This window comes from Dipteris shenzhenensis, chromosome 32 (assembly GCF_047967505.1).
Source record: "Dipteris shenzhenensis isolate YYH24624 ecotype China chromosome 32, Dip_SZ_1.0, whole genome shotgun sequence".
In the NCBI taxonomy this organism is placed as follows: Eukaryota; Viridiplantae; Streptophyta; class Polypodiopsida; order Gleicheniales; family Dipteridaceae; genus Dipteris; species Dipteris shenzhenensis.
Genome location: NC_141627.1, coordinates 42,305,326 through 42,323,316, shown reverse-complemented (window position 1 = coordinate 42,323,316; position 17,991 = coordinate 42,305,326). Strand labels below are relative to the sequence as shown.

The 17,991-nt window shown below is 42.0% G+C and overlaps 1 protein-coding gene across 1 annotated transcript; it reads right to left on the bottom strand.

Annotated features, from left to right (window-relative positions):
• Window positions 1–247: 247 nt before the first annotated feature.
• On the bottom strand, window positions 248–3,671 carry LOC147880781 (putative pentatricopeptide repeat-containing protein At1g56570). The gene is made up of 2 exons (XM_087370362.1): window positions 3,314–3,671; window positions 248–2,846 (listed from the first exon to the last, which is right to left on the bottom strand). Exons 1-2 carry the CDS (start codon window positions 3,335–3,337, stop codon window positions 741–743), a joined length of 2,130 nt encoding a protein of 709 aa, XP_087226488.1. The 5' UTR covers window positions 3,338–3,671; the 3' UTR covers window positions 248–740.
• Window positions 3,672–17,991: the final 14,320 nt, after the last annotated feature.

Sequence of the window (17,991 nt, the reverse complement as noted above, 5' to 3'; positions counted from 1 at the left end):
CGCCGGGGGGGGGGGGTTGGGTTTGCAATAAGAAAGGAAATCTACCAAATAAGCAAAGCCGATGCTCAGGTTCTGCGCTCATCTAAGATACTATCTTGAGCAGAAAATGGCATTCATACTTGAATACTCACAACTCATAAACAGTAATTCAGCTACTTTGTTAGTAGGTGAACACTTGATTCCAGGAATAGAAGGAACCATAGCACTCACATTCCAATTCTTACACCAGCCACAATAAACAGGTCTTGTTACTGTATTGTATAAGAAAACAGTTAGGAACACTTGTGGGAGAAGAGGATTTCCTATAATTGTTCTTTGGAGCTCATGATGTGTTCCGAAGTTCAATGATATCTCACCACTAGCACGCAGGACTCTCCATTCGGACCTGAAGATCTACCGTCTGTAAATCTCTGGAATTACTTCACTGGATTCTTCTGCAAAGTACAATGCCATGGTTGAGGGATAATCAAGGTCTGTGTCACCAAAAAGTCTGTCATATCCTTGCATCTGCACATCTCACTGCTGCAGTTGCTGTGAGGTTACCAACAGGCCTGAGACTTCTTTCCCTACAATTGGAAAGAACTTCAGCCTTTGTGATTGTGCAAACCTGTGTTTTGGACTGTGTTACAAGATCTGCAGGTAATCTTTATTTCCTCTGTATCAAAGTTTCAAAAAAAATCCAAGCTTTACATCTTGGGGTGTCTTCTATCCCACACCACGACTGTATATTCCTCCCAAGGTCAGTCCAGCAGCTCTAACCTTCTTTCATGGTTGCAAGCTTCTCTATAAGGGTCCTCCTGAACATGCACATCTGCATATATGTTTGCCATTGCAACATATGGTGAATGGAGTTTTACGTCTAATCTCACTGCATTTTCAAAGGCATGCCTTCCAATCTCTACATTCTTCCATTTTTGACAAGCAGCCAACACAGCCGACCATACAACAGCATCAGGTTGGAAAGGCATCTTCTCCACCATAGCCGCTGCCTCATCCACTTGGCCTGCACGGCCAAGGAGATCAATCATGCAAGTATAGTGCTCAATACTTGGGACAATGCCATACTGTTTGCTCATAGCCTGAAAGTACTTCCGGGCCTTGTCTACTAGACCCACATGACTGCATGCATTGAGAACACTAAGAAATGTGACACCATTGGGTGCATTGCCTTCCTCCCTCATTCTTTCAAACAGATTAAAAACAAGTTCACTCTCTCCTTGGTGTGAATATCCTGCAATCAATGCATTCCATGGTACAACATCCCTTTGGAGCAATCCATCAAAGAATTGCTGGGCATCGACCATGCTCCCACATTTAGCATACATGTCAATCAGACTGGTTGCCACAATTGCATTGGTATTAAAACCAACCCTGCTTATTTGAGAATGGAGTTCCCTTCCAGTTTCCAGAGCTGCTTTGTTGCCACATGCTTGCAGGATGGCGACAAAGGTAAAGCAATTTGGTGACAGGCCTTGCTCCTGCATTCGTGCATAAAGTACAAACGCCTCCTCATTTTCTCCTTGCTCAACGTACCCCAGGATCGTGGTGTTCCAGGACACCACATCACGATGAGGCAACTCATCAAAGACATGCCGTGCTTCATCCATCATCTTATATTTTGCATACATATCCACCAAAATGTTTCCCACAAACAACTCTGCCTCAAAACCACTTTTTACCACGTGGGAGTGGATGCATCTACCTTTCTCCAGGCATCCTATTTTCCCAGATTTCCTATCAGCTTGCTTCCCCTCTTCTAGTGCTGCCATGCTACTGCAAGCCTTCAATGCTACAACAAATGTTCGTTGATCCGGTGTGACACCTTCCTCTTGCATGAGTGCATACAGCTCCAAAGCGAGAGCACCCTGTTCCCTCTTGCTATAACCCAGGATCATGGTAGTCCACGTTACCACATCGCACTGACAATGAGGCAGCTCATCAAACACACACCGTGCATCCTCCATGCTCCCACATTTCGAGTACACATCCACCAAGGAATTTCCCACAAATACTTCCGGATCGTGGCCACTCATTACTACTTGGGAGTGAATGGCTCTACCTTTCTGCAGGTATCCGATTTTTGCAAATTTCCCGTCAGCTTGCTTCTCTTCTTCCAGTGCTACCAGGTTACTGCAAGCTTTCAATACACCAACAAAGGTTCGTGCATTTGGTTGGACACCTTCCTGTTGCATCTGTCTGTAGAAATCCAAAGCGAGCACACCCTCTTCCTGCTTGCTGTGCTCCAGGATCATGGCATTCCATGAAACAACGTCACGCTGAGGTAAATAATAAAAAACAAACCGTGCCTCCTGCATGCTCCCACATTTTGCATACATATCCACCATGGTGGTTCCAACGAATAAATGTGACTCAAAGCCACTCTTTATTACTTGGGAGTGGATGGCTCTACCTTTGGCTAGGCATCCTATTTTCACAAATTTCCCGTCAACTTGCATCCCCTCTTCAAGTGCTGCCAGGCTGCTGCAAGCCTTCAATGCACCAACAAAAATCCGATGATGAAGATCTGGAGTGACACCTTCCTGGTGAAGCTGTGCATATAGCTCCAAAGCTTGTGCACCCTCATCATGCTGGGCATATCCAAGAATCATAATAGTCCACGTGACCACATTACGATGAGGCAATTCATCAAAGACACGCCGTGCATCTTCCATGCTTCCACATTTTGCATACATATCAACCAAGGTGGTTCCCACGAATATATTTGAGTCCAAATCCTTATTTATGACTTGGGAATGTATGCACCTACCTTTGTTGAGGCATCCTATTTTCTCAAATTTTCTCTCAAATTGTTTCTCCTTTTCCAATGCTCCCAGGTTACTGCAAGACTTCAACACACCAACAAAGGTTCGGTCAGTTGGTTGGGCACCTTCTTGATGCATCAATGCATACAATTCCAAAGCCCTTGCACCCTCTTCCTGCTTGGCATAGCCCAGGATCATAATGTTCCATGACACCACATCGCGCTCTCGCATGTTATCAAACACACGGCGAGCATCCACCAAGCTCCCACGCTTCACATGCATATGCATCAAAGTGTTTTCCTTAAAATTTGGAAGCCCATTTAAACGAGACACTTTAGGGGAATGATTTCCCGTATCCTTAATCCGCTGAGGCAACCTCTTATGGACTGCATTTCCTGCTTTGCGTACAACAAAGAACTGAATGCACACGGGCAGCCTAGGCTGTAGGCCCATAACCAATGAAGACGCAACGAAAGAACTAACTTAACAAAATGATACTAAATGACCCAGCATAATCAACAAAATCACATGAGTGCAGCGCAGAAAGTTACAAGAATGAAGACAAAGAAGGCCATTGAGTAAAAGAACGTTGATTAAAAATTCTATCTGGACAGCACTTGAACTCGGTTCGACTGTGCAACAAGCGGCACGATGCACTGCAGAGAAGCTGACTAAGTGGTCGCGATCCACGGGCTGTTGACGGGGCAATTGATCGCCCAAGACGCGTGTTTTGTCATACGCCTTCAAGGTGATCTCGCAGCACATCTTGTGCGCTATTGTGGTTAACGTTTTACGGCTTAGAGAGAGCCTGGTCTTAGTTTGGACTCTCTGACAGAGATCCGCCGAGGACTGGAGCCTCACTTCTGACGCACCGAGATATTGCTCCATCTGAGCAAGACTAGGCTGGGGCAAGACATCCGAAAGGAATGTTGAAGGGGCGTTGGCCCACGTTGACCAATCAAAGTCCCTGGCCTGGGGAAAAAAGTTGTCCACACTAGGCTGGCGGAAGACATCCAAAAGGAATGTTGACGGGGCGTCGTCCCAATCAAAGTCCCTGGCCTGGATGCTCAAAGAGAAAAAAGTTGTCCAATGTAAGAAGGCCGCCCAAGCAAAGGATTTCTGAACCAAGCAAATGAATTTTGTTGGGTATTGAACTTGGGTAGCGGGGTCTTCTCCTCATCCACCAAGCCAATCAACTACCATTGAAACTAAATGCTCAATTGTATTTTATGTCTTTTCCGCCGGGTGGTGTGAACCACCACATAGGTGGTCATGTCCTTCTTTTTCAAAACCTTGAGGCCTTCCACCGGCCTAGTTTGAATCGGGCATGAATTGCAGTGTGTAACAGAGCTTGAAAGCTTTCTACTAACACCCGCTAGCCTAACCTAGCCTAACATTACTTAATGCTTGGCCAGTTTAGATGTAAACATGCGACATGAGTCGTATTGAGGTTATTAGACATGAGTGGTATGGCCTCTATTCCTTTGATTAGAATTATCGATGTGCATGATAATTGACATGATTAATACAATCTCTTTTTTGGCCTACCGTAGGTGGAGGTCTTAGTAAAGGCTTTTCATAAATTCTCATTCTTTGTTGTCACTTTTAGTTAGTATCATTCCTTTTTCGTTTGGTGAGTCCTCTCTCTCTCTCTCTCTCTCTCTCTCTCTCTCTCTCTCTCTCTCTCTCTCTCCTTTTCTTCCCCTGCCCTCTTTTCCTTGCGCCACATCCCCTTCGTCTTCTTTTTCATTTTAGGCCACTTGAACTTTGTTCAACTTGTTTTGAACATCGTGGAATGCATACCTTATGAAAAAGATATTTATCCAAAGCTTGATGTTTATTAGCACTGGCTCTCCTAGAGACAGTGCTTAAGGATCGAGTTGGCTAAAGTTTTGTGATTATTCAATTTTTTTGGGGAATTATTGAAATTCCTACGCTCTACTTTTGGATGGGTGAAGCTCTACTTATGGATGGGCGAATTTCTCAATCTAAATAAGGACTACCTGAGAAAAGCATGGTCTCTTGTATGATTTTGCTCTCCTTCTGCCTATCTAGGTTGCTCTAAAGCACTTGCAGACACAAGTTTCTGTCCCGACCACATTAAGGGGCTCCACAAAATTTTGTGGTTGCTTGGAGTTGGTGTGAATGACGTCTTGTGAAGGAGAAGAAGCTTCTTTGTGCTCGATCGTCAGTGAGCTGCTAGAGAACATGGAGATGACGGACCAAGAATGCTCGCTATAGATGGTGCCAAATGAGTTCCAGCGAAAGATACAGTGCTCGAGACAAGTGGCGATGAGGTCGAGATGCCGAATCAGCCTACAGATTGGGGCAGCACGTTTCAACACATCCAATTGAGTTAGATCCGTAGCTATAGGCTTAGCTTTGAAATTCAAAGCTAGAGAAGCTACAATAAGCGTTAATCTCCATGGCTGAAGATAAGTGCTATTGGGATGGCCAGCACCTGAGCTTAGGTACCAAGCGATTCCATTTCACCCACTGTGGCAACATTTTTTATGCCATGTTTTTATGGGCAACAGATAGGATGGTTGGTTATTAGAAGGGAGAAGGAAAGGGCCTAGGAATGCCCTTGAAGCCTTCTTGTCAAATGTCTATTGTTCTTGCTCGTCTGCCAAGCATAGATTTTTCATTGGGTGGAGACAGGGGAAGTTTTCTGGTAGAAGCTAGGGCTATGAAATTGAAGAGTAGGGGGTCCTTCTGAGGCACTGGATGAGCCAAAGAAGAGCAAGTTAATGCAAAGAGGTCCTTATGATGCAAGAGATGAGCTTGAGAATACCTTGCTACATTATTTCACAAGCAGTCTCAACTGATTCCTCCTTATCAACTTCCCTCCCAGTCTTCTGTCGAGATTGCTCTTTTGAACCAAGCTTTGCTATATGGTATATTGACACAACCTCAAACCTCTCAATCCCTTGTCACATATCTTGCAGTGGTTGCTAGCGACGGCTACGCCTCCTTTGTATCCATTCTTCTTCGACTTGTAAACGAATCTTATCCAAAGCTCCTTGAGTTGTCCCGTACTCAACTCTTATGGCTTGTCACACAACTAATTAGTTTGGCTACATCTAATGTTGACAATCTGTGTCTTTCTTTGCTTCGATGCATTGTTGGATGTGATATTAGCCTAGCTAATATATGGCTTTCAACCCAACTGCTAGATATATTGCATAGCAACTGGAGTTGGTTAATTGGGAATTCGAGCCTTTTGACAATACAGTTTTCGCCTATCTTCACCTTCTGCCTGACCATTTTATGGCCAAAAACCGTGCATTGAATGAGCTAAGGCAGGATGAGGTTGATTTTTGTGTAAAGATACTTAGATAATGCTTTCAAGATTGCCTTGTAATAGGGTGGGACCTGGTGCGGCTCTTGCAGGATGTGGCTTTTGTTCCAGAGTTCAAGTCCATCTAGAAGGACTTATTGTCAACCACTGCAGCTTTTCATGCTATAGGTTTTGCTGACATTATATAACTATATGTGGTGCATACACCACCCTTCTAGGAAGGATCTAATCTTTCATGGTGTGGTGGCATCTATGGACATATTAGTAAGCAAGGATGTTGTATGGTCTTTGGAGCCTATCTTAGCCACAGTAATTTTATGGTCCTTGAGCTCAAAGAGAAGCTTGTCCCGCACTTTCCAAGTTACTACAAATCAGATATTTCTGATGTATTTAAGCCAGGGAATGAAATTTTCCAACAAGACTATTCAATGGTTGGTCCTAGCTCCCAGCTTGGAGTGAAGAATCCATTTCTAATTCAAATTGAGGCAGCCATCAAAATGGAACTTAGTGGTGGTGCCTGCAGCGACTGCCTGCAGCGACTGTAACTGGCATGATACTCTGGGATGCCTATGGAAGTTAGACTTTTTCGAGAGGCTGGTGTGCCTAGGGATTGATGCCCATATTGCGGAGCTTCTTCTTTAAGTGGATGTTCCAATAGTTCTTGATCTTGTTGTCTCTCTGCCCAGGAAGCGAGACCATCTACAAAGCAAGCAACGATCCTTTGTCAGATTGAACACAATTCACAGCATCCTTTGCAATGCACTAGATTGATCAGCAACAGCAATGCCTTCATGCATGACCAGCAGCCAAATTTATGGGGGGCCCAAATGGTAATCGTTCAAGTGTGGAGCAATAACAAGAAACTGTGGAGTGGAAAAGGCGAATGATGCGGATACTCTCAAGCAACTTGAAAAGCCACCCCAGGGAAACAAGGTTTTCATTATGAAACTCATGAAACTCCACTCCACCAAAAACAATGTCGATTTCCTTCACCACTCATGTCACATTTATAAAACAACAGAACTCGAGCAAGCCCTTGACGAAGGTAATCGACAAATTGCAATTCTTGAATGGAAAGACTCCTTGGACAAACTCCCATTCCAGCACGATTCAATCGAGAGTAGTCATAAGCAAAGAGCGGCTTTTGGTGTCCACATACTTTACAATTGACAGTGTAGTACAACTCCAAGGCAGGAAGTGATTTCCCAAAGAGCTTGGGATAGGCCCTTAGAGTTGATTGTTGAGGAGAGATAAATAGTTGAGATTGGACACAGAACCTAGCTCTACAAAAATGCTTTTGGTAAGTGCATTATTGGATAAGTAGATTGTTGGCTCTAAGAAATCGGATGACTGTGCAAGCTGCAAGGTAGCAACCCACATTGGGAAAGGGGCCAACAGTTGACTAGAGCCGAGGTGGAGCTCCTCGAACTTGGGAAGCATAGCAAGACCGGTAATGGTGCCCAGACTTAGATCGTTGAAATCCAGAAAAATTACCTCCAGATTTTGTAAGTTCTTCATATCAACGGGCACCCCGATGATGTTGCTATTGTTGAGATAGAAGTAGAACAATTGAATGAGGTTCCTCATGAACCCATCCAAAATATGGCCTAAGAAAATGTTGTTACCCATATCTGTAGTGATGAGGTTGGATAGGGATCCAAAAGAGGCAGGAATGGACCCCGAAATGCAATTGAATGTGACATGGAATAGACTAGACATTCCTCCCATATTTGCAATGAGATGAGGTTGGATAGGGATCCAAAAGAGGCAGGAATGGACCCCAAAATGTGATTGAATGTGACATGGAATAGACTAGGCATTCCTCCTATGGATTGCGAAAGAGGACCCATGTTAAAATTTTGCAATTTAGAGAGACCAAGCCACTCCTTTTGGATTGTCTTGAAAGTATAGAGGGGTGAGACAATGAAGGTGAGGAAAATGGGCTGTAGAAATCTGACATCCCTCCAAAGGTGTGAGATTGTGGCTGGGCACCTGCGACATTCCCGAGGAAGATGCTAAAGCTTACGACAAAGCAGCAAGGCAAATTAGGGTACCAACCCGATTTTTTCTACTACCGTTGGAGCTTCAGTCTTCTATAAACTTCCCTAGGAGGGTCATGCAACTATTTGTTGATGAATTCAACACCTAAAGGATCTGTGGAGGCTAAGGATACTAATTCATTCCAATAGGATTTCCTTTGGGAATGTTCCCCATATGATGATCTCCTTTGCTCCACGGATGACACGGGTTCAAGCGTTTGCATCACAGACGATAAGAATGAGCTTGTTCCATTCTGCATAGATATGAGGAGTGTTTTTTTATGAATTCACCTTTGTCAGTTTTAGAGAATACGGTCTTTGAAGATTGTGACTCCCACATTACCGGTCTCAGGTAAAGCTTTGTTTGAGCTTCTTTGCAAGCTCGCATGCCATAGTGTTATGCGAGTACAACGGCCTTATTTGTCAGCTCGCATCTTCTAATATTCTCTCTTTGCAGATAAAGCTACTTCTGATGCTACTAGTGTGATGAGGGTGCCTCTCAATGTCTCTATCCATCTCTGTTGAGCGCTTATTGATCCTTGCTTCACTTTGGCTCATGTTGGAATCCTTGCTTGTTTTAGCTGAGCCTGTCTAGGTGGCTATGGGTGTTGCATGGTCATTGTGCCTAGTGCCTTTGGTAGGAGGTCTTTGCTCTTCTTTGTTACTTTTGATTGTGTGTTGGGGTTCTTAATTTGAGACGCAATTGGTTGGGTTGAGGTAGTTGTCATTTTTAGTAGAGTGTCATCTCTTTCAATAAATATTCATTGTCTTCATAAATCTTTGTCCTTGTGCAGTTGTGAGTGAACAGTTAACTCTAGGGGTTTGTCTTTGAGCTTAGCCTTAATTCTATGGAGCTCTATGTGTTCGTGTGTGAGTTATATTGAAGCATGATTTTTGAAACTCATTCCTTCATTAAGAGTTATCCTTGGCCTTCTTTGTTAGCAAGATTGGTGTGTTTGTTTCCCTCTGCATGATTTGTCTAGGCCAGCCCTCACAGGCAACTACCGGTGTAATATTTTCCACGGCAAACTTGCATGCTTGCCAAATTTCCCTTAGTCTTTTTCTCCACCAACTAAAGGAGCAACGTAATCCCCATTTTTTGTTGAGGTTGAGAAATACACAGAGGGTTGTAAAGATATTCTTGTAGATCCCTTTTGCATTAAGCTTTTTGAGACATGTCTTTCCAAGAAACCATTATGAGTTTCTACTGGCTAGGCGGGTCAGTGCAATTTGTGGGCTAGTTCTCGAGTAGTCCATATTGAATTCTATGTATGAATGCCATCTCTTGGATTGATAGAGAGAATTTGCAACAAACATCCCCAATGGTCTTCTAATCCCCCTTTGACAGGATCCATAGCTGAGACCAGTACTTTAGGCCTTTCTTGCATATGGCACGTGCCTTCTGCATGTCTTGTCTTGCAATAGCATGACCTTCCATTCTTATTGCATTACTCCACCAAATGGATTCACTTAGGTTGGCATCTCCCTTCAGCCCACCCAATCCATTCCATGTCATCATAGCAATGCAGGCCTTCCAAGCACATATCAGCCCCTGCATCATATCAACATTAGCTCTTAGTGGAAAATTTGAGAATAGCTTCGCATACCATAGGCGGCCTTTCCAAGCCCCCACCTTCATTCCTTTCCCTTCTCAATAAACCACCATGCTAACACCACCCAGAGGGTGCTGCTATGTAGTAAAAGTGGTAGCCATTTTCCCACCAAGGACATATTTTTGGTGGAAATATCAAGTAGCCCTACATCTCCTAGCTTCTTTGGGTTCTTAATAGTGTCCCATGCAATATAGTGCATTCACCTCTTTCCATCATCTTCAGCCCAGAGAAAGGCTCTGAACACCTTCTCAATCTCATTCTAGTGTGTTTAATTGAAGGCCCAAACTAAGGCTATGTAGGTGACTGAAGCCGACAGAATGTGCTTTACGATTAGTAATCTTGCATTCCAACCGAGGGATATGCCATGCCATACCCTCAGTTTAGCTTTAACATTCTCTTTAAACCACCAAAATCTTTGTTTTTACAGATAGGCCGATCCCAATAAGGGGCCCCAAGTACCTAATGACATCACCTTCTCCTATCCATTTTACTGAGAGTCCACTTAACCAATCAATGGGGGTATCTCTGAAGAGCCTGACTCCATAAAACTTAACCCAACTACATATAGAACCTGATGCCTGGAAAAAGAGGGCTATTGAATGCATTAGGGCATCTACTAAATGATCTCTCTTTCTGACAAAGGGCCATCAAGTCATCTGCAAAGAGCTGCAGCACCAACTGCTCTCCATTTGGAAGTCTTAAACCATGCAGCCTACCTTCAGCTACTTTCAGCTTCACTAAATGTATAAGGGGAACCGTGCTAATTGCAAAGAGTAAAGGAGCTATTGGGCACCCCTGTCTGATAGACTTGGTAAGGTCAAAAGCCCCTACAATCCCACCATTCACACATAGGGCTGCTGAGGCATTCCCAAAATGCATTGCAATCATGTTGCAAAACCTACCACCCAACCTGAGTTTACTAAGCACCCTCAGAATGGAATCCCATCTAATGCGATAATATACCTTATCAAGGTCCAACCCCAAAAGAAGGCACTATTGCCCTGAATTTTTTGCAAAATCCATAGAAAGGTTGATGTTCAAAATGTTCGCAAAATATCCTGATTTTTCACAATCCCACTCCATTCTTTATCAACCTTATTGCATTTTTTCAACTACATGCGTGCAAAAATTGTTTTAAAATTTCATTTGGATAGAGCCTTAATTAATAGAGCCTCATAGCTAAAGCCAGTGCTTTTGTGCAATCATGCGCCCCTTTTTTCGATTTGCAAACTCTAGCAAAAATACACCCCCAAAAAAAAAAGATTAGAAAGTTTGGCATGGAATGCTAAATATAAGCATGCATGAGAAGGTGGTCATTAGAATGCATGAACAAGGACAAGGAAAGATAAATAAATTCCATACATAACGTATGGCAGAGAGTTGGCACAATTCTCTCCATAAATTTATAATCATAGGGGAGCGTGCCTTTCTCCATTTTGAAAAAGATCACCATGAGTGTTGGAGGTGTAGCATAGAGGAGAGTGCATCAGTGTTGGATATGTTGCATAAAAACAAAGCAATCTTGCAATGTCGAACTTATGTGAAGGCTAAAGATCGTCAAATGTAGCTGGAAAATATATTTCTTGACCCACTGTACATTTTGGGAAACTGTTTGTGACATCCTCGACATTGTCATAAATTCGCAACAACAGACGACCTATGATTTCCATTGCCATAGGATGATAGAGAACGTATCGCCCTCCACCTCTCAAAAATGGAATTTCCTCACAAATCTCATGATCGCATAACACTCCGTCTTAGAGGGAAAATCAGACAACACGCGTCGGTAGCTCTTAGTGTGGCTTATAGAAGAACACCAATAGCTTCATCTCATTTATCTCTCCAAAGGGAAGCAAACTTACGAAATTCAGTAGTCCTGACTCCGAACTCTGAGTCCATGACTAGTCACTAGAGCTTGGAGGCTTTCAATAGCCCGAGCATGTACTAGTAGCTATACAGAGGCATTGGGAGAATTCGATATAATCATGGGCCATACAGCTTTCATAGGATGCCTCAATACCTTTGTTAAATCGTCGGTAAATTGTTAGAGATGTCAAGGCCACATAGCTCATAAGTTTGCGGGTCAACTGTTGTGCTACAAAGTTCTTATAATTTTAGATTAGTAAAGGTTGGAGCAAATGTTAAGCTTGGAAGTCCTAGTGTAAGCTTCACTTTATAGCTCGCATTGCCTCATGGTAACATCCTAAACATAGCAATACGTCTCAGTGGCTCAGAGCCCACCATCTCTGCTCTTTCTAAGCGGGTTAGGTAGGCCTATCTTACAATTGGCCATCCTCTCGACTTTCATATTTTGTGCTAGATGGATCATCAGAAAGCTTTAGTGCTGACTCCTCAATGCCACCCTTCTTCCTCTTCCTTTTGGCCTTCACCGTATATACTCAACATCGCTGTTTAGTGCAAAATTGGATTGTAGATGCTCAAAAAACCGATGTGAAGTGACACGGCATCCTTTATGTCTAATGGGAACCTACAGCACTTCTCCAATGAGCCCCTAACCCTGTCTTCACGTGCCATCCTTCGTGAACTGATAGCATTAGCACCATGAATCTCCACGCCGTTGGTGGACCCTACTAGGATTGTTTATTGGGTCTGCATATGGCACCTTTACTTGCAATCTTTAATTGTTAGGAACCATAACAACTTATTGTCAAATCAGGTTCTTCTACATTACAACATTACACCTACAAAGATGGCGTTCGTTGTCACAGCCTTGAAATCTTTGATGATTTGCAAGATTTTGTCTATCCTTAATGCACATGGTCTAGAAAATTCACCAAATTCCATTGGGCACCATACACCAAGAACTGACCTTATTTGACAATCAGTTGACGATAGGGGAGGGTCGCCATTTGGCTGATAAGCTGTGATAAAGCAGGGCAAGCCGATTTAGTCAGGAGGCATGACAAGTGAGGCATATGTACGCAAGCAATAACACACAAACCTCAGAAGATCTATGTATTTTTGTTTTATTTGTGCATGCGTGCATGCATATGTGTGTGTGTGTGTGTGTGTGTGAGAGAGAGAGAGAGAGAGAGAGAGAGAGAGAGAGAGAGAGAGGGAGAGAGCATACCAGGCCAACCATATCACTTTTGCTGAGCACACTTGGCATCAGCTAGAGGCTTTATACAAAAGGAAGTGGTGCTTTCCTCAATTGGGTCGCAACACTATTGTTAGGAAAATTTTAGACCCATGTTGTATCTTTTCTTATTTCGGATCTAATGGTTTACATTATGCAACATGGCTTCATAAGATTTGAGTATTTCAAAAAATGATCTAGTGCTAGCCAAGTAACTAGACAAACCTAACCCAACCTATTGTAACCAAAAATAAGACAAGGGGGAAGCCATTTAGAGAGAAGGGGCGAGCAGTGTAACGAGTCACACTCATTAACAAGGGATTCTAGGGGTGACACAAGGATCTTAGGATCTGACTCACCATGCCACACCCTCAATAAAGTGCCATGCAGGTGGCAACATGTCATGGAGACATGTGGATTCCTTGACAGGCTTTGACTCATGGTCTGTTGGAGGTGGCAGTGGGGTAACCACAAAACATGCAAGCTAATCAGGGTGCAACCTGACCAGCACCTCTCTCCACATGGTACTAAAAGATGGGTTGATTGGCCGCTCATGAGGGCGTGTGGCCAATTGAGCTGGACTCCGGTCAGCAGAGGACGAATGGACTGCACAACATACACAGTCTGTTCGACCAATGGTGACCTCAATAGTATGGTAACTCGACAGCAGCCACAAAAGACTACACACCTAGTAGGACTATGCATGCAGTAGCCCCACGAAAGACTACACAACAAGCAGGACTATGTATCAATAGAGTCAGATGGTGACGCCAAATCACAGTGATAATGGACAAAGGACATGTGACCAATCAAAGGAACAAGAAGGATACACAAGCTAGTCGAATAGTCCTAGCCAACTGTGAGACCTAACACGTGTCCAACATTCCTTGATAGTGGTAAAGAGAATCCCCCAATACTGAGAAAATGGCCACTTGGCAGCTGGTCGACAAAGGGATCATGATTTGTGGGGCATGCAACCAATAGGAACAAAGGATCGTGGCAACAACAATCATATGCAATCACCCAATGACCCCATTTTTGAACTAGAATGCTTGGCCAGCTTGGATGTAAACATACGCAAAAGTCATATTTAGGTTAGTAGATAGGAGTGGTTTATAATTTTCAATGTGCATGATAACAGACATGATGAATACAACCTTGTTTTATATATATTTTCTAATGTTCAAACATTGTTTTTTTCTAAACATCCATTTCAAATTGTAACATATGTAGTAGGTTGTGGTATGTATACCTTTTAAAGAATATATTTGTCCAAAGTTTGATGTCCGTTTTGAATTTGCAACTCAAGGAAAAGCAAACAAAAACAAAAAGGATTAGTAGGTTTGGTGCAGAAAACTAAAGTAATATAAAATAGGCATGAGAAAAAGGTGCTCATTAGAATTTGTGCACAAGAACGGGAAAGAGAGGGAAAAGGGCAAAAAAAATTGAAAATCCATACATAATGTATGGTGGAGAATCAACACAACTCTCTTGGTAACTTTATAATCATAGGAGAACGTGCCTTTCTCCTATTTTATAAAAGATCACCATCGATGTTGGATGTCTAGCACATGAGAGAGCACATCTAGCGTTGGATGTGTTGCACAAAAATAACTCGATCTTGCAATGTCATACTTACGTGGAGTGTCAAATCCGTTGCCAAGTTTGCTTTTCTTATTTGCTATCTGATTGACAATACCTGCAAATTATTAAAGATGATTGAATGTTAACATCTAAAAAGGCAATCAAACTAGCTAACATGTTAAACCAATTAAATATCAAATAAGTTCAATTTCATTCAATGGGCCTGCCCGATGTGTTGTTTGTGCTTGTTGCGAGATAGTGGTTGGACCAATTGATGAAGTCAAGACTGCTTTTGTGATTATCGTTGTTGGTGGTTGTCCAAATATGGTCTAGTGTAGATCCATGGATGGTATTTGGTACATGAATTAGTTGTACAAAATTCATTTCTTGCATGAAATACTTTAGTGTTTTAGTGCATGTTTGTTGTGTGTGTAGTCAATGTTAAAGTCACCTAAGATGTAAGTTTTTGTTTCATCTTGCACTTGATGGAGTTCGTCTTGTATTGTGCATAAAACTGTTTGAATATTTGCCTTTGGAGTCTTGTAAATGTTAATAATTACAATTTTTTTGAATGATCTTAATTTTAGAATGGTGAGCAAGGACTCCATTGAGACTCCACTCCTGGTTGGTAGATGTATTTATAGTTTTGGAGTTCAATATATTTTTTGTTGTATGTTGCTATTCCAAGTCCCTAGTCTACATCTATGAGATCAAAGTCTTGTATCTTTGGGAAAGTTGAAGCTTTGTTGTGTGTTTCTTGCAAGCACAAGATTGTTGAAGCTAGATTTATTTTTTCTGATAGAATGTCATGTTTGTGTGCTTGGTATCCTCTTGTGTTCAATGATTGTATGGTTGTAGCCATGGTCTCATTGTGGCTAAAATTATGTTGAAGAAGCTCCCATCTGCTTGTTGTTTGTAGTCTTTCAATTTCTTGCAGTATGCATCTGTCAACCCTGATGTGTTTGTCCTCCAGTTATTTCATATGAAAATGTTTGTGGGGTCAGGTATCCGTGAAAGTGCAGTGTAAACCAATCCATGCATTTTCATGTTGGAAGGGTTGAATGCAAGAGTGTCCGTAGGCATGAGTAAATTCCATGTTATTGAAGTGTCTTTGGAGTATAGGAACAAGTTCTCAATCCTTGTTTGCCTCCTTGTGTTGTCATTGGTGAATTGAAATTCATGTGATTGGTGGTTTGTCGCTCATCCTTGAGCCTTGGAAAACTCCCTCTGTGCCATTCACAATCCCATCCTCAATGTTTAGGTTTCCGAAACAAATCTCTACTATCATTCATGTTTTTAGTCTTAGTACAGTGTGGAGCCATGCTATGTCCCTTGCACCATTTGGAATTTGAATGTTCTTGCTACATGTCTTTTGTCTAAGATCTCTTGCTTTTAGAATATGTGGTGTTGTTTCAAGGAACTCAAAGACTTCTTTGTTGTGTTTGTGTAGTAAAGGTGGGAAGACCATATTAGATAATTTGGGAAAATCCCAATTCCCAGCTTGGCAATATTTTGATAAACTGTAGCCTTCCTCTGTGAAAAACTAGAGACATAGGAGAAAGCAACTACATTATCATTCACAAAATCATGAAATTTTAACTATGTTCTCCCTTGATAACTACATCATAACACAAACCATGCAATATTGTGCTTAAAAACTTGAACATTTCATTGTGAAATCAAACATCATTAAATTCTCACTTTATAGTATTTCTGGGGAGAATCAAACCAAACCATTCCTCCATAATTGTTTGCAGGAACAATGGTTCTGAAGTCATAGTCTTTAAAACAGCTTGGAATTTATGGAGTGAGAATCATCTCATGAACCTTGGTGGTGTTCATAAACACCTTTAATCATAGCTCTTACATTCTAATCATTCAAAAAATGAACATCCTAATAAAAAAGCCTACGTCTACTTACTGCAGTCCCACTTAGGTGTTGGTCACGATTGTACTGTGGAGTCTCAGAACTCCATGTCATACATACACAAGGAAAATAAATCATCTATAAGAAAAAATAGAATCAATCTTACGCACTAATACATAGCTGAAATAAGTCTCACTTATTGCAAAAAAAATAAAGCGACAAAAGGATAGTTTATTCACCCAAGGTAAGATGCCATCTCTAGCAAGTTGACCAATAGCTGTGGTGTCACTAGAGCTGACCAATACCTTGGACCTGACTATTTCTAAATGTGAAAAAATATATTATTAACTAAACCAAGTTAACAGTTAGTTACTAAACAAATATATACCTGTAATATTAGCTGCAATCGTTGAGTCAGTTGGTGAATGCAAATGATTCATCCGTCCTACCATGTTGCAATAAAGATGCACTTTGTCAAAGTATATACTTAATAAGAAAAATCAAACCACTGCCATTCCTCCATAATTCTATGCCAAGGAGAATGGTGCTGTCACATTCTTCAATGCAGAAATGCACGTGTGTAGATGATGCATAATTTGAGAAGTATTGGCCCTCCAAATGGGGTGGAAGGAGTGCCCATGTGAGTGTATTTTTTGCTAGACTCTTCTCTACATGCTCCGCACAATCCTATGCATGCAAATGCCCATACTCACACTCCATGAATGCCACGAGAGGGTGCAACCCTCATGCCTCTTGGAATCACATCCCTTGGGCATACCCCATTATTCTACCCTTAGCCTATGACTCTTTATGCCTACCATTGATTAATGCAATACCCATGCACAATGCTACCCTTTCCTAACCATCCTAGGACCTAATGCATATGTGCATATTTTATTATATTCAATTGGCCAATTTACAATGTTACAACCATAGGGTAATCGCCAGATTCCCTAGAATGATCCACTAGGATCTAATACAAATAATCATGTCGTGACATGCTCTCTTGCTTAGAAAAGCAGATCTCCTCATTTGTGTGCCTTCAAATAATCTTCAACAAGTGCGGGGTAATCCTTCAAGTGATCTTCATCGAACCATTGACCATCTTCCATAGGATATCCTTTAAACTTTACCAAATATCGAGATCTCTGTCTATTCTTGGTACTCCTGAACTCATGGAATAGTATTCATTCCGGAACAAGTAATTCTACCCCGTCTTCAAGTTCTGGTTCTTCTTCTTCAATAGGCCTCACCGGTGGTTCTCCCTTAAATGGCTTCAAGATGCTAACATGGAAACCATCTTCATCTTCCAGCTAGTAGGCAATGTCAACCTGTATGATGTTGGGGTTCCTTCTAGATGTATAACCTCTTCAACAGCTATAGGAGGCAACGGTCCCATTGGCTCACCATCATCATCTAAATCATGTGGTGGTGGCGAAGTAGCACGTGTTTGCAGTGGCTTTTCAATTCCGGACCAAAATCTGATCTTTGGATCATTTGTTAAAAGATCAAAACTAATGGACTCGACTTCTACGGCTTGTGCTTTTGTCAACACCAACGACACCACTCTTCTTTCATAGGATAACGCATGCCTTGTCACAACTCCTTTGGTGAAGAAGTCAACTACAAACTGATCATCCTGCAAAAACACATGATGCTTTCTTTCATAATGTGTTCCTTGATGGCCTCTTGTAGATCCTTTGTTTTCTCCTCATCATCACTATCATC

What these genes read in the sequence shown, in the direction of transcription:
- LOC147880781 (XM_087370362.1), bottom strand. Translation starts at nt 3,337, where the DNA reads ATGGCCTTCTTTGTCTTCATTCTT. An exon ending in CCTTCTTTGTCTTCATTCTT is followed by an intron (nt 2,847 to 3,313) that starts GTAACTTTCTGC and finishes GGTGTGTTGAAG; the next exon opens with TCTTGCAGTAACCTGGGAGC.